The sequence below is a fragment of the Sorghum bicolor genome, chromosome 3 (assembly GCF_000003195.3).
Source record: "Sorghum bicolor cultivar BTx623 chromosome 3, Sorghum_bicolor_NCBIv3, whole genome shotgun sequence".
Lineage (NCBI taxonomy): Eukaryota > Viridiplantae > Streptophyta > Magnoliopsida > Poales > Poaceae > Sorghum > Sorghum bicolor.
In genome coordinates, this window is record NC_012872.2 from 57,244,093 (window position 1) to 57,270,676 (window position 26,584).

A 26,584-nucleotide genomic window follows, 5' to 3' on the forward strand; every position below is an offset into this window, starting at 1 on the left:
TTCTTCACGTAATAAATACAAAACTTTTTTTTCCCTTATCCATTCCTCCTCCAATACTCTCTTTCCCGTTTTCGAACTCTCTCCCAACTGCACACTCTCGTTCTCTCAATCGCTGCCAACCAAGCACGAGTACACAAGGCATGAAACACTACGAGTACGGCGGGCGAGCGTTGTGGCAGCTAGCGCGGGCGAGCGAGCGTTGCGGCGAGGTGGGTGGGCACTCAAGGCAGCAAGCGAGCGTTGCGGCGGCGCAGGAGAGCGTGCGTTGCGGCTGCTGGGGAGCGTTGTGGCGGCGTGGCCGAGCGCACGGTGGGGCTGCCGGTGAGCTTTCGTGACGGCGTGGGCGAGTGTTGTGGCGGCCGGCGAGCGTAGTAACTAGGTGATGGAGCAGGCGAGCGCCCATGGTGGAGCTGACGAGGGCAGGCGGACGTACGACGCGAGAAGGGCGGGCGCGCTGCCGCAGCAGCGGCCGGCGAGCGCGAAGCCCGCGATGTGAGCCCACGCAGCAGCGCCGACGGGTGGCGCGAGCAGGGCGGGCGCGGCGCTGCCGAAGGCGAGCGGGACAGGCCGCGCGACGCAACAGGCGCGAGCGAGATGGACAGTTTCTTCCCAACGGCGATTTTGCCGTTTCTTTGTGCCTTGGGGCGAGCGTAGATGTCGTTTCTAGGTGAAGAAACGATTTCTACTATTTCTCTTCTCTTTCCTCATTAATTGATCTGCCATGTCAGCATTTTAACTTAGGTGGCACCTCATTTAAGAGAAATAGAAACCACAATTAATATACATTGGGACTGCCCTAACTTTACAAGGTCTGCAGACGGCTGCTGATTCCAAAAGCAAAGGCAAGGTAACAACGTACTCTCTCCATCCCAAAACAAAGTGCTCATCTTGTACTGCAAGAAGTCAATTAAACCTATATTTAACTAAATATATATAAAAATATACTGATATTTATAATACTAAATAAACATTAGATTAATCATGTCGTCTATTTTTGTTGTAAACTCATTGAGAGATAACTGAACCTGATTGACTCCTTGCGACAAAAAAGTTGATTGACTCTACAGCATGCAAGACGTGCACTTGTTTTGGGGATGGAGGGAATATTTGGTTGTTATACATCCAAAGATAAGATGTTCCAATGTTTAAAAGCTTATTTGGATGAATTAGAGCTAGTTACTAGTTAGGCTAAAAATTAGCTTAAATTAGCTAAGGTTGTATATCTAATTTGCTAGTAACTAGTTAAACACTTGCCTAAAAAACTAGCCCATCTATTAGCCCTTATATGATGCACTAGAGTCTATTCACTTACCTAAAAGGTATGGTTTAAAGTATTGTTTACTGAGAGAAAAACACTCCAAAAAACTCAAGCGAACAGACTCTAACCGTGTGTTTGGTTGGAGAGCGGGGCGAGCCGGATCGCAGCGAACCCGTTCCCATGACTATTTGGTTGGAGGATGTGAGGGTTGAGTTGGCTTCAGGGTGAAATATTCCTCTTAGAAGTGGGTTGGACTCGTCCGTCAAAATCTGTCAGACGGAGCCGCTCCAGCCGGGTTGACTCTCACCAAACATTGAATTTCTTTAACTAAACACTGAACGGAGCTGCTCTATCCCTAATCCTTCAACCAAACACTGAAACGGATTGGCTCCATTCCCAAAAGCAGAAGTATAACCAAACATTAGACGCGTTGGCTCTGCCTCCAAAACTTGGTTGGATGCAACCCAACCCAGCCAACCCCAACTAAACACACGGTAAGTGTGATTAGCCATGTATCAAAAACAGGCCCTTAGGTGGCGCTCGAAAAAACGATGCTGCTCCTGGTCCGAATTTCGTATCACGTTTGGCTCACACCTACGCTTTTCGTCCCACGTTTTGGATTTTTATATCATCTTATTCAAACCTTTTATATAAATATTTGAGGAACGGGGTAGCCAAAAGTCAAGGACAAAAGGAAACACGTACGCGCCGCTCAAGTACTATAGACACGAATCACACCTAAAACCATTGCGTCGTCGTCGTTCCAGCAGCAGCTCAGAGTTGGAACCCCCACGCACGCAGCATCGTCGTCGAACTCTTCGTCTCTTCCCGTTGCGGCGGCGGCGGAGATGGCGGCGAATCTAGAGGACGTGCCTTCTCTGGATCTGATGCACGAACTGCTCCGCCGCATGAAGTGCAGCTCCAAGCCCGACAAGCATCTCATCCTTATCGGTACGGGAGGCCCTCCCCTTCTTCCTCCCACCCGCAGGCGGCGGCGGCTCCGCGCTGTTCCTGGTGCTGCCGGGAGGGCAAGGCTGCGGCTTGCCGCGGTTCGCTCTCTGGATCCGCCGTACTTTCTTTGAAATCTTGGTTATTATTTCCTATTTCACTTCTTGCATTTGTGGCGAAGAAACCTGGCTTCGTTTTGGTTTGCATACTGGATTGTCTGCGATTTCTTAACATACCGAAATATTCACAATTGATCATGCGCTTGTAGATTAGTTCTGGACATTCAGGTCGCTGACTCCTCCTGCTGTTTGGTTTTGGTGATTTTGTTGTAATCTAGAATTCTTTAAGGATTCAAAGGATAATTGTAGTGTACTTGGCCTGGTGTGGAAGCCTTTTCTTCATGAGGATAAGATATGGGTGCAACTTTGTGCATGCGCGTGGAGATGTTGATCTCGAGTTCTCGACAAATGCTAGTCTGACCTGCCCCTTTTTAACATTGGGTCCACTCAATATTTATTGTCATCTAAACCTTATGCAACTATACTGTTAGTTTTTGTTGCTAATAATGATTATGCATTTAAATCGAAAAAAACTGCATTAGAGCATCTCCAAAGGTCTTTAAAAATTACTACTTGGTAAACCAATGATTATGTTAAGTGAATAAAATAAATAGGGAGCTCTATTTTTACCTTTCGTCCAATAGTTAGCTTTGCAAAACTCGGAAACCAGGCAGGACAGGAGAAAAATTGCAGCGGAGGGAGTGCCTCCGGACAACCGGACAGATAGCAAGCGGGAACTCACGCGTATATTTGTATGTTGAGAAGGTAGATTTACCAAGTGCTTATCTTTATGGAAGTTCAGATACAAAACTGTTGGAGGGCTGATTAGGGAGTTTTAAGGAGCTCTTGGAGATGCTTTTAACAAAATGATACTAAACTGTGATACCGAACACAAGTAAATTGCAATATATGGTGTGTCTACTATTTGGTGTTTTCTTTTCATGGTAGCCTTATTCCTTGTCATGCTATTTGACTTGATATATTATTCTTGTTGGGTAGTATTGTATAGGAAGAATTAATGTCATAGTGCCTTTTTGTTTCCTCATTCACAACATTTTGACTTTTGATTTCTTATTCTATAGTGCTCCTGATTTGGAGAGTTTGGCACCCCTTTCACTAATCTTGTAGGTCCACCTGGCTCTGGAAAGGGTACTCAGTCTCCCCTTATTAAGGATGAATATTGCCTGTGCCATTTAGCCACTGGTGATATGCTGAGGGCTGCTGTGGCGGCCAAGACACCTCTAGGTATCAAAGCTAAAGAAGCTATGGATAAGGTAATGTTAGCAGACCAAAACATATAAGAGAACTAACCAGCTGAAATGTTTCTTTGTGACTCCATTGTCCTTCCTGTTTTAGGGGGAGCTTGTTTCAGATGGCTTGGTTGTGGGGCTTATTGATGAAGCTATGAAGAAACCCTCATGCCAGAAAGGTTTCATTCTTGATGGCTTCCCTAGAACTGTCACTCAAGCACAGAAGGTCAGATGCTCGATCGATGCATCAGCGAAGAAACATTCCTATATCATATTCTTGTAGATTCTGTATTTGATTTAGTATAATTTCCCCCCACGCTGTTTTTTTTGAACATCCTGTACAGCTCGATGAGATGTTGGCAAAGCAAGGTGCTAATGTTGACAAGGTCCTGAACTTTGCAATTGATGATGCTATATTGGAAGAACGGATTACTGGTCGTTGGATCCACCCAGCCAGTGGTAGGACTTACCATACAAAATTTGCACCTCCAAAGTCTCCGGGAGTTGATGATGTAAGTCAAGTACGGAGCATTTAGTTTAGCCGCTTATTTTATGTTTGCGTGATCTTATTTGTATTGCTTCTACTTTCTTCTAGTCTTAGTGTGGATCGATTCAGTATTTTACCGTGTTTGTTGTTCTAGTTTTCCACTCAGCTTCATGTGGCATAACTTTTCCAATCTGTTAGATAATAAATTAGAGTAATCACATCTTGACAATTATGGCTGGGTGAATTTTTTTTCTCGAACACACAGGATAGCTACATGTCATTGTATTAAGAAGAAATGGCTGAGTCAATATTGGCATACTGTTATGGTCTGAGTCTGCTTGTGGACGCCATTATTTCTGCTTGTGGATGCTATTATTTCTCATTGCATGATATAGTTTGTTACTTTAAGCAGTGATGCAGCCTCTTTCTGCACCCTATTTCTCCCTCAAGGAAAACCATGCTCATGAAAAATGCACATAGATAAATTCAGTTGTTGCTATCTTTTTTGCAGCAAGGAAAAAAACCTGCATTATTGAAAGCACTTCCACTTTCTCTTGTATTCAGCTATTAATCGCGAAAGTTTATGTGATATATCCAGAATATATTTATCAGCTGTTGTGTATTTGCTCTTCTTTTTCACAAAGGTAACTGGAGAGCCATTGATTCAAAGGAGAGATGACACAGCCGAGGTTTTGAAGTCAAGGCTTGAAGCCTTCCACAGACAAACCGAGCCTGTATGTTATTCTTTAAAAAATTACTTTTCTGAAAAAATATCTTGTACCACTATATATGTATATATTAAAGTTATTTGTCTTACCTTCTAAAAATTGATTCTACTGTTTAAGAATTAATTTTGTTCATTGATGATATCCTTCCATTTAAATATTTATATCATCAATTATGCCATAGTAGTGCTGCATAAAGTTCAATGATTTGGTGGGCCCTGTTTGATGTGCATTTTTTATGCCCTTTATTATAGTTTTCACTCATATATGTTTTTTGTGATCACATAAGTCTTTTGGGCTCTCCACATTTTATTCATAGTTCTGATTTATGTCATGAGAATCAATTTGTGTATCTCTGTACTTAATGATGTATTTTTTTAGATCAGTATTATTCCTAATTTGAAAACAATTGGTTTGACCCAGGTGATTGACTATTACTCTAAGAAGGGCTTGGTGGCGAATCTGCCCGCAGAGAAACCACCAAAGGAAGTGACTGCTGAGGTGCTGAAAGCCCTCTCATGATGAAGTGTCCACTCTTTAGGTTAAGCATGAAATGTACCAGAATCCCTTTGTCTGGGTTTCTTCAAAATTTTACTTGCGCCAACATCATGCAGTGTCCTTTTTGTGCGAATGCACCATTTTGCCAACGCTTTGACAAGCTCGGGAACTGTCTGAATAATCTCTGTTTCGAATGAGAGAAGCTGTTTTTCAGTACAATGCTGAGATGATTACAGCAATTCGTCTTCGGCAAATTTTTCCTTGCTAACCTTGTTCCAGTGCTTTTCATCAATGCTATGTGACTGGCTATGATAATCGGGAAAAATACCTAGCTGTTCTGTTCGCCCAGCACCTTGCTCTGTTGAGTGGAGGTATCGCTGTGATGTCATATAAACGTTTCTAAGTTATATGATTCTGGGTATCTAGTGCGGTTGTACTCGTGCTTATGCTTATGCTTAGCTCTTCGTTAAAAGAACAGTTGGGCAGCCAGCGTGGGCCAGCAATGACAGAGGGCCGCCATCAAAGGCATTCCTGAGATTTCAAAGGGTCCAAGCTCCCAAGATCACAACACTATTGAACCCTTTTCTTTAATCCAGCAGTCGGGGAATCACTCATCGCATTGCGTTGGAGGCCTTATAGGGGCCAGCAAATTATACGAAAATTGCCTTAGATAAAACACAGCTGGTAAGAAAATGTTGCGTCAATCTCCACAAAGAACTGACTCTTTGTGAGGCTTGCATGTTGGAGCCATTTATAGTCATGCATTTTCATGATAGGAAACCGTTCACCAAAAGAATTCCAAACATGTGGGTACTTGGGTTAGATAAATAAAAAGATAAAATTTAGAACGTGGTATGGCAGAGCACACACTGCTACATTCTCCCAAATTTGTTCTCCACTTGTTTATCAAATTTGTATAGAAGTACAGCTTGTAACAAAGCTAATCTATTGTGCTAAATGCCTTAGTAATCCACCTTGACCTTGCTATCCAATTCAGTAAATTCTTCATAATATGCCTTGAAATGCTCATATGCATGGCTAATATCGTCAACGGCACACATTTCTCTGATGCTGTGCATTGATAATTGGGGTGCTCCAATATCAACAGTGCGAATACCAACACCACTAGCAAGTATTGGGCCAATTGTTGAACCACAAGCCATGTCATTGCGAACAACAAAATCCTGCATATTTGGAAAATGAATAAGATTCTGCCAATGCATCAAGCAAAATGAATAAAAACAAATACTAAAAACTTGAAAAAAAAATGAAGCAAAATTGATTTATTGACTAAAAAAATGAATAAAAACAAATACTAAAAACTTGAAACTCAGAGCATTGTCTGAATCCACATTATAAAGACAATGGTGTGAAACAAAATGTTTAGATGGAGCATAAAGTAGAAAAACATCCGTGGCCAATGTTCCTACAAGATACCAGTCTCTCATGAGAGAAGCATATATAGACAAATAAAACAAAACCTAAGAACCAATCTTCTAAAACCTAGTTCATTAGATCAGCCTAAGCTTAACAGCAAGGTCACCCAAAAAAGATGAAAAAGCTTAACGACAAAAGATAAACACTAGGAACACACATCATAATCATTAACTTTAGATGTGGATGGTATTGGATGCATTGAGAGCTCAGTTACATCTCTGACTGCAAAACTAGCTCATAGGGCTTATAAAATATGTTCATCCTTATAACAATTGTAGATCAATAAATGGATTCCTTATAACAAAAACAAATTAATATAAATCAGAACTATAAGGAAAAATGTCAGGGTACAAACCATAAGTTGGACTAACCATTAGTAATTCACAATTATTATATGGGGTCCTTTGTGTATCAACTAACCTGTACAGGTAGTTGGTGTCTCTCAGCGATTTCTCGGAAAATAAATGCTGTCACAGCATTTGTAGCATATCGTTGATTAGCGTTATGCTTGATTACAAGTCCTCCATGCAATTTTGGTTGGTGGTTCTCCTCATGCTTGTCCTGGAAAAGTATATCACAAAATGACTCAGAATTGTATTTATATCTTGATGCATATATGTAAAATGTTAGATAATTCTTACCATATAATTGGGGTGTAAAGCATGTGCCATGTCAGCAGACACCAGAAAGCTCCTCTGAATAGCCTTTTCTAGCAACTGAAAAGTATAAACAGATTAAAAAAAGCCATTTTCTATTCCAACTTGGAAACTAACTTATATAAAAACTGCAAATAATGTGGTAGGATAAAATAAAGGATAACAATTCTGAAAGGTTGAACACACATTACTAAGTACCTTGGAATTTGAAGAGTTAAAAGACCCAGTGATTCTTGATAAAGCATCCAACATGGCAGGGGAACCAGCTCCCTGAGCAGAATCAGAACCAACTTCTTCATGGTCAAATAGAGCTACCATTCGCACACCAGATTCATGGTCAAGAGAGTGTTCAACAGAACTGGAGTCGATTAGGGCCTGAAATAGTATTAGAGAAATAATTGTTATTATGATTTTATTGCAAAAAGGCATTAGTTAGGATTTTGTTACTAAAAATAAAATGCTCTTGGCGATACAGACTTGAAAGTCCATTAGATGTGAGAACACTCAGAATAATACAAGTACCATGGAACAGTTAATCTTATAGAGAGATTTGTTATCCAAACGAGAGGATATTACTAATAAGTATATATAAGTATTAAACTATGGCTAGCACATTTGATTAAACTCACAGTTAGAGCATCCCCAACCGTTTTGCATATTTCGTTTGGCAAATGAGGGAGTTTGCCAAGTCCCAAATAAATATGCCAAAGATAAAAAGAGTCAATCTCCAATGGTTTGGCATTTTTCACTTTCCAAAAAAAGGAATTTGTGGATCCACATAATTTTTCACTTTGCAAAAAAAGAAATTTGAGCACCGGAGCATGCACGGGGGCGACGCAAATCGCGCGGCTTGCATATATGCAAGTGCTTCCCTAGTATTTGCCAAGTTAATAAAAATGCAAAGCCCATTTGCCAAATCGTTGGATAGGTGTTTTTTAGACTTCTTTGCAAATACAAGAATGCAAAGGCCATATGCAAAACAGTTGGGGATGCTCTTAGTATTTTTTTTAAACAGAATGGCAGCTATAGGTATAAACCAAATATCTTCTATCCTACTACATGTAAGATTATATATTTTCATACCATTGGTGCAACTGCAAGTACCTAGCTCTAGACTTTATATAGAATAATGACACCAGGAAATCACAAGATGTGGTAGCTTAGGTAAATAAAATAGTAAAGACAAACCTTCAGTGAACAAAATGACATGCAAAGATTGTCGAGCCTTCCTGAAAAGATGAACTCTTTCATGGCACCTGCTACAGCACTTGGTTGAGTATCACATAGTTGCAGTTCAAAGTCACATATCTCATCAGGCTCACAGTTAGCCTCTTTAGCAATCAACTGCAACAAAAAAAAACATCAGTCAAAGTGGAAGTGGAAGTGTGGAACATACTTCAGAACCCAAGGACTCTTCGTATTTAGTTTTTATATTATATGTGAGAACCTCTAGTGATGTTGAACTACAATGTCAAAAAAGTACCTGCAATAGTAATGGATGATGCTTTGTGTTCACATTTTCGGATGTCTGCTTTGGGCCATTTTCTGCTACAAATTTCTGCATTTCATTCTGTAAAATGATGGTATGAGTTTACCTTCAGCATCAAAAGATGTGAGCTCAATTGATTTGTTGCAAATCAATTATTCAGGAAAAGTTGCTCATGCTATACAAAATTTGTCTTTTCAACCAACAAACAAATCAATGCATTCAAATCACCTTGATACATGTAGCCAGCACTGGAACAAGATGACTCTGATTGTTAACCTTGAGACCTTCTGAGTTGAGACTCCTGTACATAATGTATTAAATTATTTAGTGTCACTGTAACAGGCCACACTTTCAAGGGAGCCTACAACCTATAGGATTGATTGTACTATCACAAATGGCTGCAATAATAATAATATAATATAACAACAACAACAACAATAATAGTAAATAGTAACACAATGAGACATAGCAAATTGAAATTTACTGTGTCCCAACCTGTCTAGGTGAATAGCCAAAGTAGGTATCCTCATAATTGGTTCTTGTACCCGTACAAGCTTGTGTGCATAAGAGACCTCGCCATCCTTCTTCTCCCTTGTAATCACCCTACCAGCAACAGTAAGATCACGGTCGAACCATGTGTACCACAATCCACCACCATACGTTTGAACCCCAACCTCAAGGTAACCTCCTTTGGTTACCTGCAAAACAAGCAAGATAATATCAATAACTTATCAAAATGTGTATCATCAGCTACCACCTAAAACTCAATAACAACTTCTGTTCCTGGTTAAAACATGAATCACTGGTTACACAGACACCTGCTATCATATACAAAATTGAAATACAGGACACAAGGTACTCTGAAATCAGTGAGGGAGAGTTGAGGCTTGATACCTTGGATACAGGTTTGAGCTTGAGGCAAGGGCTGTCAGTGTGTGCACCGATGATGTGAAACCCATTGCCAGCAACGTATCTGTGAAATATCAACACACAAGCTAGCCAATTAATCCACATAACAAACAAGTCAACGCAATATGTACAGAATATTTTGTTAACTACTGTAGAAAGTATGGATTTAAGGCTCTCAAACCTAAGGCTGGTGAGAACAAGGAGGACGGGGAGCGGATCTGGCTCACTCACTTTGCGCCGATGGCGAAAGCGACGATGGTGGAATGGTTGCGTGTGAAGAAGTACTTGCGCCCAGGCTCGAGCCCCGCCCACTCCTCCCGCTCCGAGAGCTGCACGAACCCCGCCGCCTTCAGCCGCCGCTTCGCCTCGTCTTCTCCCGATGGAAGCAACAGCGCAACGGAGTCAGCTCAGATCAATTCCGCGAGGGGGAAAAAAAAGGGAAAGGGGAACAGATGATGCGTACCAACGGCGTGAAAGGCGGTGGGCGACACGTTGAGGAAGTCGACGAGGTCGGAGACGACGGGGGCGACGGCTGCCATGGGCGGTGGCGGCGATGATGCCGATGCGGCTGGGGAACAGCGAACGAGTACAGACGGAAGTGAGGTCGTGTTGAGAAATTTCCAAACTATAGGGGATGATCTCATCTCACCCTAGAAGGCAAGGAGAGAAAGGTTAAACAGAAACACGTGCTCACCTTCCGACCTCCCAGGCGATCTCGCTAGGCGCGATGGCGACACCGTGTTCTCCGAGTCCCGCGGCGACGTCCTGGACTCAGCGGTGTCGGGCGGCGGCGCGGCAGCGGAGTAGCTGGAAGAGAGTGGCAGATTGGGCCAAGCAATATGGTTTTTATAGTATCTCCAACAGTTATGCAATTGAAATTTGCTATTCGTTGAAATTTGCTAAGTCTTTAAACATTTTATCAAAGGAAAAATAAGTCTATCTCTAAGTATTTGGCATTTTTAACTTGCTATTTCCTAAAATAGTGGACCCAACTATTTTTATCCGGGATTTTTTTTTGTTTGGCGCACTTCACGCGAGATTTTTCCTCTGCGCGGGAATTTCCGTCGCCCGTCGCCGCCAGTCCACGAAGTCGCAAGTCACCGCCGTTTCTGTGACTGGCGGCCCCCCGGTCCGCCAGTCCACGAAGTCACAGTTCGCCAGAGTTCCGTCGCACGCCAATAGTCCACGAAGTCGCAGGTCGCAGAGTTCACGTCGCGCGGGAAAAAGAGTTCGTGCGGGGAGGAGTCCTCGCGTGAAACTACCGCAGCGCGTGGGGAGGTCGCGCACGATAAGGAGTCCAAGAAACTCAGGATATCAAAAATGCCAAGCTATTGTGCTTATGCAAAAATGCCAAGTTTAGTCCATCAAATGTCAAGTTTGCCAAAATGCATAAGTCAAATACATAACTATTGAAGAGCAATATTTAAGATTTTTAACAAATCTCTAGAATGCATAGTCCAATTACATAACTGTTGAAGATACTCTTAGTGAGAATATATATGAATCCTGCGAATCCAATTCACCCGCTGATCCGCTCCAACATGCCTAGGAAAATCCCGGACATCAAATAGAATATTGGAAGGACCCATATTCTACGAGCCTTAAGAGTTGGTTTATTTAAACTTATCAACCGAATTTATTAGTATTTAGCAATATTTTTTCTCTTATAACAAATCAGCGAACAGAATAACCTAAACTTAAAAATAGATTGTTTATGATACTTTTGCTGACCAAAACAACCTTCAACAGACTAGGCAAACGAGCCACACATTTTGGTTTAGTGCCAATGTGCGATGCAAACATGCATCCTCTCTCCGTCCTTCTAAGTCTCCACTCAGGCTCTGTTTGGTTGTTTTGGATATTTTTAACATTTATCGCATCAAATGTTTGACACATACATGGAGTTTAATAAATATATACTATTTAGAAAACTAAAAACACAACTAGAGAATAATTTGCGAGATGAATCTTTTGAGTCTAATTAGCCTATGATTGAACACTAATTATCAAATAAAACAAAAATACTATAGCACTTGATAAATTTTAACACCCCAACCACCACCCCCATAGACACGTCGCGTCAGAGCAAAACACGATGTATAGTCGTTATAGGCCCATCACCGAAAAGAGTCTTATTGGCAAAGCCACCGCTAGTGGTGGAGTGATCGTAGATCGGTTGGTTAGATTCTTATAGCGGAACTTATCTATCTAGATTCAAGTTCTCGATTTAGCATATGTATTCGTATTTTTTGGATTTAATCAATGATTTAACGGCGCCATGCTTTATGTGGTAGGTGACGTTCCCGTCGACAGTGAAACATCAGTGATAACTTTATGATTTTCAAGATTTACTGGCTCAATCATTTGAAGGTGCTCATAGAGATAGGTTTACATACATGTATTAATAGAGCTAAGTGTGCGTATATATTATAGACCACATGGTTATTTAGGCTCATCGATGAAGTGTAAAGGTTCTTTGTTTGTGTTAAGAAACACTATTTTTAGATAAATAATTCTATAAAATATAGAATTATTTATCTAAAAATAGTGTTTTAACGATACTATGTTTTTAGTGGTAGGCGAAGTCTTCATCAACGACGAGGCGTTTGTGGTGACTTCTAGAATTTCAAAATCTGCCAGCTCAGTTCTTCATAGATGTTCATAAAGATAGAATTCAGGTATATATATTTATGGAATTAAGTATACATATGTGTTATGGGTGTCTATATTGTACCGTGTAATTTTAAAAAACCAGTTGTTTGTATAAAGAGAAACACTATGTTTTTAGATAAATGATTTTACAATTTACGTAATAGCAATTGTCTGAATTCCTAAAAATTTTTGAGTGATAATGGATTGCTGTGCTTGATAGTGGAGTCGAGGAGGTTGGCTGTGAGGCGAGGGGGGGAATGTGCGATGGCAAAGTATTTCATAAAGCCATGTTATTTCAAAATCAGTAAACATACTTTACATTTAAACGGTGCCCAAACCTATAAAGATTACGTGGCATTTTAAAAAACTTTGTATCATTTGAAGAGTCATTTGTATAAATATTAATTTTTATATTTTTAATTCTCCAACAGTTTTTCTATATCCCTATTATTGATTAGCAAAAATTCAAAAATAGAAAATAGTTGAATAAGCATTCAGAGAAGCTGTTGAAGGAGAAATGCTCTTACGAAACAAAAAATGGTCGCCAAGAGCGCCTAATTCATTCTGAGCAAATCAAAATGAAAATAAAAATCCAAATAAAAATCATTTTGAGACGAAAATGATATGAAACCTACGGCATAGTATCTGTCCACCTGGGCCAATAATCGCACTCCTCTCATCCACACCACCAAACCTCCGCCGCTCTTCGCCGTCAGCCCGCCACTCCCCTCCCCGTCCCAACCGTCGCCTCGCTTGTCCCCGCCCGATTGCCCGGATCTCTAACGCCAATGGCCTCCGTCTCCCCCGCGGCGGCCGCCGCCGCGGTCTCGGGCTCTCACCACGGTCGACTCCTCCTCCCATCCTCCCCGCGCCGCCTCCCCAGGCCCCGCCCGCGCCCTCGTCCGCGCCTCCGCCTCGCCGCCTGCCACGCCGACACCCTCCTCCCTTCCTCATCATCGGAGGCCCGCGCGCCGCCGGCCCCCGCGGTGGACCCTTCCTCCGAATCTGCCACCGACTGCTTCGTCGACTGGCTGCGTGCGCGCGGCCTTCCCCCAGGCAAAGTGGACATCCGGGAGCGGCCAGTGCCCTGCTTGCTCAACGGCAAGGACCTGCCGCTGCGCTACGTCGCCGCCGGCGTCGACCTTCAGGTTGGTGTGGCAGCACGTGATTTTTGTTTCCTGCAGTAATGACGGGACTATGACCTGGATTTTGTTGGCTGGCTCGTTTGTGGCGCAGGCCGGGGATGTCGCGTTCGAGGTGCCAATGTCCCTTGTCGTCACGCTGGAGCGGGTGCTCGGGGACGAATCAATCGGTGAGATAGCCTCTGGCTCTAGTAATCTATAATTCTATGTGTGCTTGTATTGACTACTCAGTTCTATCACTCATAGGAATTGCCAAAATGGGGAGTTTGGGCTATAATAAATTGATTTAGTATCTGAATAAGTCAGTAACCGAGCTGTTCGACATTTTTCTGCTAAATTGGCAAGCATACTTTGCTCTGAGATTATGTGGCCTGCTCATTCCTGTCTTGACTCTTGAGTAGATGTCCTAACCACGGGTCTGTTGCATTTTTCAACATTTAGAGGCATGTTTGCAATAATCAAGATATAAGAGGGATTGCTTTAGACATTTAGGGCTTTCCCCAAAATATAGGCTGCCTGTCCAATTTTCATGTTTTGCATCACTATGTCCAAGCTTTTTTGGGCATGCCTTGTGTTATTTAGCATTCTAGTTTGCAGCCATTGGCATCATTCATGCACACTTTTTGGTCAGATTCCAGTGCTTGCACAAAATAAGAAAGAGGAGGGCAGTAGGCATTAGGTCCTATCTTGGCGTTCGTGGAAACATCTATCATGTTTCAAAATGTTGTACCTTGACTTGGAACTTGGAAGCTGACTAGAAATGCAAAATGGCTTTACCTCTTTTTTCCTGCTTCAGTTTTCATTACATTGCATTTGGGTCTGCGTTTTTCGTTAGGTTGTTTTGTTATTAGTCAAGATCGCAGGTAGTCGAAGCATGAGTGCATTAAATTTTTTTGTGATATTTCTGTTTCATCCTTGTAAATGCATTTGTGCTTGCTGCATATTTTGCTTGTGTGATTTGTGCAGTCCACTTCAAATTCTGGTTCAGTAGTTCTTCTCTGTCCTTTATGTTAACTATATTTCTCTTTTATAACTTTTTATCCCTTAAGGGAATAACTACTTAATGGTAACACTTACCCACCTGCGACACAACAATTTTGTGCCATTTGCACAAAGATAAAAGTAACTGATTTATATGTCACAGATATGTTTCTCAGTTTGTTGATATTTTTGAACCATGCAGCTGAGTTGTTAACAAACAACAAGTTATCTGAGCTGGCATGCTTGGCATTGTATCTCATGTATGAGAAAAAGCAAGGAAAGGATTCATTTTGGTACCCCTACATTAAGGAACTTGACCGACATCGAGGAAGGGGGCAGCTAGCTGTTGAATCACCACTTCTATGGACTGAAAGTGAACTGGATTACCTTACTGGAAGCCCCTTGAAGGTTAGTGGTTTTACTCTGTTGTATCTCAATTCTCAATATAACATTATTTCTTTTTGATGTTGAAGGATTACTCAATATTCTGTAAGAACATTAATATCCTAACGCAGATGATATGTTTGCAGGATGAAGTTGTTGCTAGAGATGAGGCAATAAGGAGAGAGTATAATGAGCTTGACACATTGTGGTTTATGGCAGGTTCACTATTTCAGGTATTCCTTGATCCTCCAAGCATATTTTCTTTCTAGGAACTATATCGTCAACTGATCCTCTTTCTCACAGTTATTATTGTTTTGCAGCAATATCCTTTTGACATACCTACAGAGGCTTTTCCATTTGAAATATTCAAGCAGGCTTTTGTGGCAGTACAGTCTTGTGTGGTTCATTTGCAGGTAATGTGTTGTGATGGATTTATGTTTAATCAAGTATGATTCTATAATCTGTTGCTTGTACATTCGTTGTATTTCTTCCTTCTTTGTGAAACTCGATGCTTATAATTTGTTCTGCATTTAGCATGAAGTGTAGAAAAATTTAGTGCTGAAGTGTTTAACATCGCCATACTCATCACTTGTAAAAACCTGACAATGTTTTTTTGCCACCAAACATGCTTCTCTGAATTTTGTAGATTTTGTTCTTTTGCACATATTCTATTTAGGCCTTGTTTAGTTCCCAATGGAAAATATTTCGTGACACTGTAGCACTTTCGTTTGTTTGTGGTAATTATTATCCAATCATGGACTAACTAGGCTCAAAAGATTCGTCTTATCAATTTCGACTAAATTGTGTAATTAGTTTTTATTTTCGTCTATATTTAATACTCCATGCATACGTTTAAAGATTCGATGTGACGGGAAATCTTGAAAAATTTTAGGTTTTTGGGTGGAAGTAAACAAGGCCTTAGACTTCCAGATTCTAAAGAATGTGAACATAGTTCATTTAGTTTTGCCCCCAGAAATTATGGTCCAGCACACAATGACCTGGTGTGGTGGTGCTATTTGTTTTCAAAATTTATCTCCTTTACTTTTACATATGTCAATATGTGTTGGAAGAATGGAGCCTCGGAAGATGCCTCATCTGTTGTCATTGTATTCAGTCATGTAACTAGTGTCCGATAGGAAGAAGTAAGCTGATGCACTGCAAAGGGTAGAGCGACCTACATGTGGAGAAGAATTTATAGGACTTAAACAGACTTTAACAGAAGAAAGTATTACTATGTTATCATCTCTTGTGTGAGACCAACAGTGCTTAGTCTGCTAAGTGTTTGGTTGTTAGAGAAGTACTGAAATGCTCCCAATTGACTCGGTTTCTTATTCAAGAGCAGAAAGTTAGTTTAGCTCGAAGGTTCGCGCTAGTTCCCTTGGGGCCACCACTATTGACTTACAAGAGCAACTGCAAAGCGATGTTGACAGCTGATGGTGATTCTGTTCGATTGGTGGTGGATCGGCCATATAAAGCCGGAGAACCAATAATCATCTGGTACTATGTTTTCTTCAGTTGCAGCAACATTCTTGTCCTTCATCATATTTTGCAATCTGATGCTGATCACTTAGTGCAGTTTTTGTGCATTATTTTGGTACATACGTTCAAGAACCTCAAATTATGTAGATTATACAGGTGTGGACCCCAAACGAACTCCAGGCTTGTTCTGAATTATGGTTTTGTTGATGAAGACAATCCCTTTGATCGCATAGCAATTGAGGTAGACAATCTTTATTATGCAGCAATCTTCTTTACTGTGTGGTTGGTGTAACTCTGTTTGAATCTTTGTTACAGGCATCTTTAAATTCAGAAGATCCTCAATACCAAGAAAAGAGAATGGTTGCTCAGAGGAATGGAAAGCTTGCTATCCAAAATTTTAATGTGAGAACTTTTCCCCCTTCCTTTTGTAGTGAAAATTGTAAATGTTATACGTTCATATGTCTCGTTGAATCAGGTCTATGTAGGTAAAGAGAAACAAACTGTTGCAGAAATGCTGCCTTATTTGAGATTAGGATACATATCAGATCCAGATGAAATGCAGTCTATACTCTCATCTGAAGGGGATACATGTCCAGTAAGTCTGCCTACTCTTCCTTGATGTTGCTACCTATTTCTTCATTGATTTGGTTGGGTGCTTCTAAAATATGATGGATACATGCACAAAAGCACTTGCTCTGATAATTATTTAACATATTTTTCCTTTTCAGAATTGCGATTAGTACCTGTTTGAATTTTTATTTGTTTCTGTATGGTCCAGTTTCGTGGTTTCTGGGCATAAACCTAGCCATTCAATTTAGATTCAATTGTTGTGGTTCTGTATGTCTGCAGAACTTTTTATCATCAGCTTATTGATTGACCCTAAAACGAAAAACATGCCACCTATTTGTGCCCTATCATTGCATGTAAATCCATAGGTTGAAGCTAGCTAGATAAACAGGCCTATATCTTGACAGTTCTCAGTTACACTGAAATGTTAATTTTTGCATGGACTTGTAACGGAAGGCAGAATATGTAATTTTGAGAATTTGATTGCATTAGAGATTTTCCTCAGGCATTCCATTCGTATTTTCCTATGTTTGGGATCATAGCCAAGTATATTTTGGGTTGTGATCCAACTGAAATTGCTCGTATTTGAGTACCTGCATGCCATTACTTGCTGTAGGCATTAGCTTGGGTATAAAACTGCTGATAACCTAGGGTATTATTTTTCTTAAAACTACAGAAAGATGTGAAATGTAAATTTTAGCATAGTAACAGCATGGTGTTTTAATCTATGATTTAACATTTTGTTTACATTTGCTGTACTTCTCTAGCTTAGCCCATGTACAGAGCGAGCTGTACTTGATCAACTTGTTGGTTACCTGGAATCTCGGTTGGCTGGTTATCCAACAACTTTGGATGAAGATGAAGCTATGGTAATAAGCTTTGTGTTTTTTTATGAGTTGTTTCTTGATCACTCTATGGACTTGCTGAATGGTATACCATTGCTTTGGTCATTGCCAGTTGGCAGATGGCAGTTTGGAACCAAAGAAGGAAGTTGCTACTAGGCTTGTAAGGTTAGAGAAGAAGATGATCCATGCCTGTCTACAGGCCACAAATGAGTTTATAAACGACTTGCCAGACCACACAGTATCTCCTTGCCCTGCTCCATATGCCCCTGAACTGAAATGAGGTACCAGCGATGATCTACATTTTATCAATTTGTGAACTATAATGCTGTAGCATGTAATTTGTTCTTTTTTCTTGCAGATTGCATGTTGTTTTCCTTTCCCAGATGGTCATACCATTAAGAATGTCAAAATTTGATCAATGTGCATCTCTATATGAAGACCATATATGCTGCAAGGTGGATATAGCATTTGAAAGAATCTGCTGCTTGTTTCCTTCAGAGATTACAGATATGTTAATTGCATGCTAGAAGGTAAATGAGGCAGACTGAAGTTTATTAAATTGTCTCATGCCAAAAAGCACACTACATAATACAATTTTACTGTTCATCGATACGAACACTGCTTATGGTTTCAACTTGCATGTTCCAGGAAATCGCATCTCTTGCTGTTCAACTTAATAAGGATAGCAATGGTCTCGAGCGGGATATGGTAATGGTCTCCAACAGGATATGGTCATGTTGTAGGTAGTTGCAATGCACGGAAGTGTGCATGTATCTCTTTTGTTAACCTAGTTGGTGTTGTATCTGCAACCTCCATTTGCTGATAATCATGGGCTAGGAATGCCAATCAACAATCATAATTCATGTATATGATTGCTGACTGATCACTTCTTTTTTCCCAGGACATGTGGTCATGGCTGTAGTTGTCGTTAGCATTACTTACAAAAGTGAATTCGGTGCATAACTGGATTCACTTAACCATGCCTGGCATTTTGAAAAATCTTTGCCTGAACCCAAGTCGAAAATTCCATTTATATTATGCTCTATTTGACTCATGACCTTAAGCTACGTAACGGAAAACAAAACATTACGGCTTGAGTGACTCTGGCGAGACACAGGTCAGGCGTACAAAACGTTACGGCTTCAGTGACTCTGGCGAGACAAATGTTAGCCGTAGTGGAGATCGAGAGGAAGAACTTGGCTAGGGCGATCACTAATTTGGGAGAAAGGATTGTCTTAAAATTTGGACTTCATACAATATTATTGTTCATATCCCTCGACCCTCATCCTCTCTGCATATTATTTATGAGCACATCCTTCATCTGTTGCCAACTCTTTTGTACAGTGTGTTTTATTTATCAGCACATCCTTGGTAGATTGTGTTTGGTTCGAAGAATCAGTGACAACACAATAAAGACTGTTGTATGCTTGAGAAACATTTGGTTTATAATTACACATGGTAGCACCGAGATAGTAAACATACCATATTTATTTATATACATATATAATTTTTGCCATACCATCATAACCAATAACAATAAAGTCACAACAAACTGGGATTAGACAACTCTGTCTACAATTTTTTTTTTTGCGTTCTTATGTAATTTAGTTTCCAGCAACACATCAATTCGTAAAGTCATCAGTAAGATGAAATACTATTTCATGTAACGACAGTACACAAAACTTAGTTTAAGCAAGCCATGAGACAATGAGTACACAAATCTAATATCCCTGTTCAAGGGGGGCACACCGTACAAGCGGGAGCCGTTCAAACCTCCACAGAATAGTACGAGAGCCTACAACCTTCCCTACAAGATATAAAAGCAGAATGAGTAGTGTTTCGGTAAGGCTAGCCCAGACATATATAAGTATCCTTTTTTACGCGAGTTGAAAAGACGTATAATGGAGAGATCATCAAAAGAACAGAAACCATAGCCTCATGCATATCTTGTGCCATAGTAGGCACTATCGAGCAAGAAAACCCTGTGTTCCCCTAAAGCATTTGCATTTACAGACCAATCAGCAACACTTGAGGTCTATGTTTTTTTGCCTGAAGCACATGTTTATTCTATTGAAGAAAACACCTAAACAAACCATTCTTACTCAGTATCAAGCAAGAAAACCCTAAACCCTAAATGTTCCCCTGAAGCATTTGCATTTACAGATCAATCACCAGCACGGCAGCACCTGAGGTCTATGTTTTTTTTTTGCCTGAAGCACATGCTTATTCTATTGAAGAAAACACCTAAACAAACCATTATTAATCAGAATATTGAAGTGCCTGACCCAGTTAACTGCACAGGTAGAAACATCCACAACATCTAGGAAAAGAAACAATCATGGCCTATTGTAAGTATAGTTGAGCACATGACTGGAAACAATAGCAAAAAGCTACATGCAAAGTCTCTGAACTATGTAGTCTTAAGAGAAACTCACTCACAGGGGTATCCCATTTTGATAAATCAAACAATTATATGCTATGTGTCATTAGATTTGCCTTGTATACATAACTTAAACAAGAAAGCTAGTTCTGGATAATATTATTAGTATCTTCCATTGGCAATTAGTACAAAGCCACACATTTGAGCACGTAAAAATTATGCGTTCTCACAACCTAGAAATTACTAACACATACACAAGCAAGAAGCAGCAACGCTTTATCAACTTCAGACCACCACATTAACATGTAAAGATGGATGTCAACATTTTAGCAACAAGCATCATCGGTTCACACTACCCAATAGACGAAGACTGTAAGATTTCCACAATCTCAGGTCACTGACGCCATCTGCTGGGAAGTTCACACGACAAGAAACCAGCCCACCAACAAAGATCATTACAACAGGCAACAAGTAATAACACACATAATAAATCTAGAGTGTCTTACGATTGGGGCAAACTGGCTGTCCAGATATGACGAGTAGTGAGAAAGAGGAAAGGTCAGGGCAATGGATATAAGGAGAGAGTCTCCAGGTGGCCCGGCAAATAAGGGGAAGGAACGACTCACCAGCAGAGGGGGCCGCCTTCGATTTTCCAAGATGAGATGGCAGGGCCGCCATACACTGTTCACCAGGTACAACTCTGTTAGTCGTAGAGGCATGGCCGAGCATACGCGGGTACGGCGCACGACCAGCGCCGTCCTTGGACGCGACACGTCTATCTAGAGAAAGGGGAGCCCGACCCCGGGGTAGGTAGATGCACTTGAGGACCTATATCCTCCTATCGCCCTCCCATCTAGATCTAGTGTGCCAACACCCACCCCAAACCAACGCGTGATGGAGTCTGCCTATGGGGCCAAGCGTAGAAGACCCCATCCGTCATGCACATCGGGGATCACTGCTCAACTCACCTGCTTCCCCGAGCGGCTGTCGCGAAGGCTAAGGCGAGCAGCGCGAGGAGGGGCAACCGGGCGAGCAAGGAGGTTTGAAGACGTGCCTGCTCCCACGTTAACCCATCACTGCTAACAGGCCCAATCACAGCAGGAGGCCATCGGTCACCGACGGCGAGGGAGCGGAGTGTTGAGGTGGGCGACGCATGGATTTGCGAGCAAGGAAGAAGAACAGTCGCGAGCGAGGCACTGACCGCCGAGCCAGGGCATGAGATGCGGCGTGAGATGGGAGTGCGAGAGAGATGAGTTGGGACCCATGTACCGTTCATTTTCCCCTTTCTGCGTGAGTTTTTTTAGGTCGCGTCCTTGCGGGCCGAGAAGCAGGTGCAGGCCGTGGTCAATGAACAACAAGCATGCACGACACAGGTGTCAAGCCTAGGAAAGAACACCGAGGCTTCAATTGTTGTGGATGCAGCAAAAGGCGGGGTCTTTAAATAACACTGATGAGGTAATACATCATGAGTTCATTTCTTAAATTTTGTTGAATGACTTTGTTTCTCGTACTAGTGCTAATTATTAGCTTACGAGAAATGAGATGGTAATGAATTAATCATTCAAGGAATAAGGTGATGATGTATTAACTCTGCACTTGTTGTTTCCAACCCGAAATAGTTGTAGGCATACAATGCCTCAAAAGGTGTAGTGCCCAATTTAGAATGAAAACTACTAGGATGCAAATAGGAGACCTAGTGGATGATATGTTTCCCCGTGTGGCAAAAAGGTTATGAACCTAGCTAGTAAAGATGTGGATGCGTTTATGGTCCTAAATACATTATTCAAGAGAAGATATGCAACAGGCAGCCCCACAAAACATCTCTTAGACAGCTCGCGTTGCAAGATCATATGCCTTAGATACTCCTCGGTGGACGTGGCGTGACTTTCTGATGAAATCACTGCAGAGTGTTAGCCGCGGTTGGCCCTGCCCTAACCAGATGGACGTGTTACCGTATATGCCAAGCGGTTTTCTTTTCTTATTAGCGACAAGAATGCACGGCTGTACACACAAAAACAAGAGCAGGGAATAGCAACGTACACAGACACCGTGCTAGCTAGCTCAAACGAAGCTGCATGCCACCTGCTGCCTCGCTCACGTCAGCTTCTCCTCTGCGATCCATCCTCCGCTACTACGTCCCCCGTGCACAGCCGCCGTGGCACTGTTTTGGTCCTTTAATTTGCGCCATTCGATCGAGCTGCCCCGACGTACACGCAGCACATCACACGTTTGTTCACGCACGCACGCACGCGTGTACGTAGGTGTTTGAATCACTACTTGTGCCGCCTGGAACCGGAACCGGCTTTGCTGCTGCTGCTGTGGTGGTCGTCCTCGTCCAAGACGCCCAACTCGGCGGTGGAGAGGTCGTTGGCGAACGCCATTCGCCGGAACAGCTCGATGTCCGCCGAGTACCGGCCCGAGTCGTACGCCATGCTCTGCCCCAGCTTCACGCCGTTGGTCAGGTCCGACGAGCACTCGTCCACGTCCAGCGATCGCCACACCTTCCGATCGATAGAGAGAGAGAGAGAGGGAACAGATACAGCAGCGAGATGATCAAGAGTTAGCTAGTACTCCCGTACGTGTTTTGGTCCAAGAAGTGTGTGTGTGCTCGTTATATATATATTTACCTGCACCATCCTGGGTCTCTTGGCGGCGGAGTGGCGCACGCAGGCGGCGGCCGCCTCCACCATCCTCCGCATCTCGGTCTTGGAGAACCTGCACTCCAACGCGGGGTCGGCGACCTCCCGGAAGTCGTCCGTCTCCAAGGCGTCCACCAGGAGAAGCCGAGCCTGCGGGCGTAGTACGTGATCGATCATCAGTCAACAGCTAGCGACCCTGTAGACACAAATTAAAGGAAAAGAGGATTATATTCGCGTAGTACCCATTCAACCAGGCTCTCTTCTCCCAGCGGTTGAGATGCGTCGACGGGCTTCCGCCCGGTGATGAGCTCCAGGAGCACCACCCCGAAGGAGAACACGTCGGATCTGTCCGTCAGCTTCCCGCTCTGTGCGTACTCAGGTGCCATGTACCTGTGGATTCAGAGACAGAATAATGTGACTGGGATTAATTCAGAGACGAGAGATAGGCTGTGCTCTGAACGCTGCTAACTTACCCGAACGTGCCCATCACGCGCGTCGAGATGTGAGTCAGCGAGTCGTTTGTCAGTTTAGCAAGGCCGAAATCTGCAACCTGTTCGCCCCAGATTAATCATGATCAGTACAGAATCAAGTGTTTGGGTAGTGCATTAGTATATCCTGTACGTGCTGCAAATTAATTAACCTTGGCCTCGAAGGCGTCGTCCAGGAGAATGTTGGCCGACTTGATGTCCCTGTGTATGATCCTAGGATGGCCTGCGTGTACAAGCAGAGGCAGCTCTTAGCCGGACTGACGACAAGCAAGCTACAGTAGCTACCAACAAGGACGGGCAGGTGCATCGCAAGATGAGGTAGCTGTCCTCTCCTCACTTACAGTCTTCGTGGAGGTACGTCAACCCACGCGCCGCTCCGATGGCAATCTTCATCCGCTTCGGCCAATCCATCACGGGTAGCCCTTTTCCTGCAGATCAATATATACAATGTATACAACATATTTCACACATTATTCATGCATAATACGTATGTATGTGCCAATGCAATGCAAGAGGAATATTATTAAGGTGATCAATGCATATGTGCATATATAATGTGCTCTGCTCACGGCTCACCGTGCAGGTGATGCTCGAGCGTGTTGTTGGCCACGAACTCGTAGACGAGGAGGCGGTGGTTCTCGGTGACGCAGTAGCCGACGAGCGTGACGAGGTGGCGGTGGTGGATGCGGCTGATGATGTCCACCTCGGCGCGGAACTCCTTCTCCCCCTGGCCGCTGCCCACCTTGAGCTGCTTCACCGCCACGCGCCGCCCGTCGCCCAGCGCCCCCATGTACACCTTCCCGAACCCTCCTTCCCCGATCACGTTCGCCGCCGAGAACCCGCCCGTGATCCCCACCAGCTCGTCGTACGTGAACCACGACTTGGTCCCCGACAGCTCGTACGAGTTCGTCCCGCTCGGCGACGCCTGGTACGCTGCGTCCGGCGAGACCGCCGCTGCACATCCATTAATTCATGACGACGACAAAACCGTGTGAATTCGTTACACATCGCTTGCATGGTGGCAGCAGAGAGCAACGCAAACAGGGCGGCCGGGCACTCACGTTCCGGCACGACGACGAGGTTGTGCCTCCGCGACGGCGACGGTTGCGCGCGCCGCTTCCTCTTCCCCCGGTTGCTGTTGACGCACACGATGATCAGCAGCGAGGCCAGTGCCAGGAGGAGCCCGGCGACGGAGATGCCGATGATGATCACCTCGTTCTTCATGTTGCCGCCTGAGCCTGAGCCACCTGCGGGGGGACTCAGTGCCGGGCCAGGCGGGCCCCTCCACCTGCCGCTTGCAGGTGGGCCGCCGGAGGCACCCGGCACGATCACCGTCACCGCCATCGGAGGAGGCAGCATCTGCGTGGGCGAGGATGGTGTCCCCGACGACGCTGGAGGTGGCTGGCGACCGGCGGTGTTGTCCGAGGACGTCGACGGTGTCCCGCGCGGCGGCGGCTGTGATTTTGATCCGGAGTCTGACGACGCATTTGGGGGAGGTGAGGCTGCTCCGGGCGTCTTCTCTGACGACGAGGGTGGCGGCGACTTGGTTAATTCCTGTTTCGGAGGCGATTTCTGCGACGTCGACGATGGTGGCGTCGATGTCGATGTCGATGCCGCGGGCGGCGGCGGCGGCGAAGAACGCGGAGGTGGTGACGACGGAGGCGTCGACGACGGGGAAGGAGGAGGAGGAGGAGAGGACTTGCTCGATGGCGGCGGCGAGGCCGGAGGAGGCGGGGACGCCGTCGGCGACTTCTGCGGCGGAGTCGCTGGTGTCTTCGACGAAGGTGCCGGAGGAGGCGGGGACTGCTTCGACGGTGGCGGCGGCGGTGAGTGCTGTGGAGGCGACGGTGTCGGCGGCGGGGGAGACGACGAGGAAGCCTTCGGTGGAGGTGGCGGCGGAGACGACGAGGAAGCCTTCGGCGGGGGTGCCTGTGCCTTCGGCGCTGGCGGCCCTCCCGCGGGGGACGTGGCCAGATGCTCGGTTGACGCTGCCATGAGGGCGCGCGGCATCACAGGGCCGCCGCGCGCTCGGCGGTGTCGTCGTCGTTTTCGGCCGGGAGAGGGAGAGTGGTTAGGAGCCGCGCATCGATCGGCAGGTGGGGGAGGACCGGAGGGGGGCAGCGGCCGGCCGGATTCCGCCTCTCACATAGGCATGGATGGGTAAACGAATGTCCGTCCGGCGGCACGGCAGGCCCCGATCGAGGTAGCCGGCACGGCAGCGTTGGTGGAGACACGGAATGCGCCTCGCCTTGGCGACAACACGGCCGCGGCGTAATGTGCTCGTGCCCCTTTTCGGTTTTCCTCCGTAATTTTTCTTTTTTTTTTTCCCCCCCGCTGTTTTTCCTTGCCTTGCTTTTCTTGGATGGGTGGAGGGGAGCATCGAGAAATCTGGGCGGCCGCAGGAAGAAACCGGCGCTAACTTGAATGTGTTTGATTGAGTTCCTGACGACGAAGCAACGCGCGGGCAGTGATTGACACGTCACTTGGCTGTTCACCTCTCTGCAAGATTTCATACACATGCTAAATTTAGCTACATGCAGGTGCAAGAGCTGCATAGGATTGAGCTTTATCATATTGCAAGAGTATGCCTATCTTTCATTCTAGTGTTTGAGAGGCCGGGAACACTCGATTTTTTTTCTTGTACTCGTCTTCTTCCTCCTCCCGCCGCCCCTGCCGCAGGCGTGGTAGGGTCTCTTCAGAGCTCCGGTGAGACCCTAGCATGCCTGCGTGGCCACCCTCTTCTCCTCTCATCGCCGCTTTCTTTTCCAACTCTAGCGAGCTCAGTCGTCACCATCTTCTCCAACTCTTTCGAGACTCCCCTGCCCCATCCTGGCCTGGCCACCGCTACCATCGTCAGGGTCCCTAAACCGTCCGGCCACCATCCCCACTGCCTGGCCTACCTGCCTCCCCCTGATCGCCTTCTTCTATAGCCACCGCCGCCATCATCTTCATCTTCGGTGGGCACAAACCAGGAGGAGGAGGGGAGCCCGCCTACCTCATTGGCGCCGGCGCTACCGGAACCTGCCGCTACCGCCGGAGGGGAGAGAGAGAGGAGCCACGTGGGGGCATGGGCACGGGCGTGGTGGGAGCAGTTGCATGCTGTGGAGAATCGTGTGTTGGATTTGTCCAAAACACGCAGATGCCATATAGAATTTATGTTTTGCAAAGGGTTATATACATATCAATACATGTGTTAGTGAAAACTAGTGAGGATCCAACACCTTTGCCCCCAATTCAAGAGCATAAGAGCATCTCCACCAGGTCTCCTTTTCTCTTCCCCTTAAAACCACCTATAGGGGATTGAGAAAACT

At 44.3% G+C, this 26,584-nt stretch overlaps 4 protein-coding genes across 5 annotated transcripts; 2 read left to right on the forward strand and 2 right to left on the reverse strand.

Moving 5' to 3' along the window:
- Positions 1,942–5,488, forward strand: LOC8058216 (adenylate kinase 4). Its single transcript, XM_002455984.2, has 6 exons — positions 1,942–2,209; positions 3,394–3,539; positions 3,622–3,741; positions 3,860–4,027; positions 4,647–4,736; positions 5,151–5,488. The coding sequence occupies exons 1-6, from the start codon at positions 2,107–2,109 to the stop codon at positions 5,247–5,249; spliced, it is 726 nt and encodes a 241-aa protein (XP_002456029.1). The 5' UTR covers positions 1,942–2,106; the 3' UTR covers positions 5,250–5,488.
- Positions 5,967–10,561, reverse strand: LOC8058217 (probable aspartyl aminopeptidase). 2 transcript variants are annotated; one of them, XM_002458170.2, is made up of 12 exons: positions 10,411–10,561; positions 10,180–10,284; positions 9,948–10,086; positions 9,702–9,780; positions 9,303–9,505; positions 9,036–9,108; positions 8,802–8,888; positions 8,507–8,662; positions 7,517–7,693; positions 7,304–7,378; positions 7,083–7,223; positions 5,967–6,409 (listed from the first exon to the last, which is right to left on the reverse strand). In XM_002458170.2, the coding sequence occupies exons 2-12, from the start codon at positions 10,253–10,255 to the stop codon at positions 6,188–6,190; spliced, it is 1,428 nt and encodes a 475-aa protein (XP_002458215.1). In that variant the 5' UTR covers positions 10,256–10,284; positions 10,411–10,561; the 3' UTR covers positions 5,967–6,187. The 2 variants fall into 2 exon arrangements, with proteins under 2 accessions (XP_002458215.1, XP_021312467.1); XM_021456792.1 differs by lacking the exon at positions 10,411–10,561 and having other exon boundaries at positions 10,180–10,361.
- On the forward strand, positions 13,043–18,799 carry LOC8054936 (fructose-bisphosphate aldolase-lysine N-methyltransferase, chloroplastic). Its single transcript, XM_002455985.2, has 13 exons — positions 13,043–13,516; positions 13,605–13,680; positions 14,694–14,899; positions 15,022–15,108; positions 15,196–15,288; positions 16,218–16,372; positions 16,511–16,595; positions 16,670–16,756; positions 16,830–16,949; positions 17,689–17,790; positions 17,879–18,047; positions 18,125–18,296; positions 18,415–18,799. Exons 1-11 carry the CDS (start codon positions 13,157–13,159, stop codon positions 18,044–18,046), a joined length of 1,539 nt encoding a protein of 512 aa, XP_002456030.1. The 5' UTR covers positions 13,043–13,156; the 3' UTR covers position 18,047; positions 18,125–18,296; positions 18,415–18,799.
- Positions 22,101–25,571, reverse strand: LOC8058218 (proline-rich receptor-like protein kinase PERK12). Its single transcript, XM_021457020.1, has 8 exons — positions 24,335–25,571; positions 23,850–24,227; positions 23,615–23,701; positions 23,426–23,496; positions 23,259–23,335; positions 23,028–23,175; positions 22,774–22,935; positions 22,101–22,647 (listed from the first exon to the last, which is right to left on the reverse strand). Exons 1-8 carry the CDS (start codon positions 25,281–25,283, stop codon positions 22,420–22,422), a joined length of 2,100 nt encoding a protein of 699 aa, XP_021312695.1. The 5' UTR covers positions 25,284–25,571; the 3' UTR covers positions 22,101–22,419.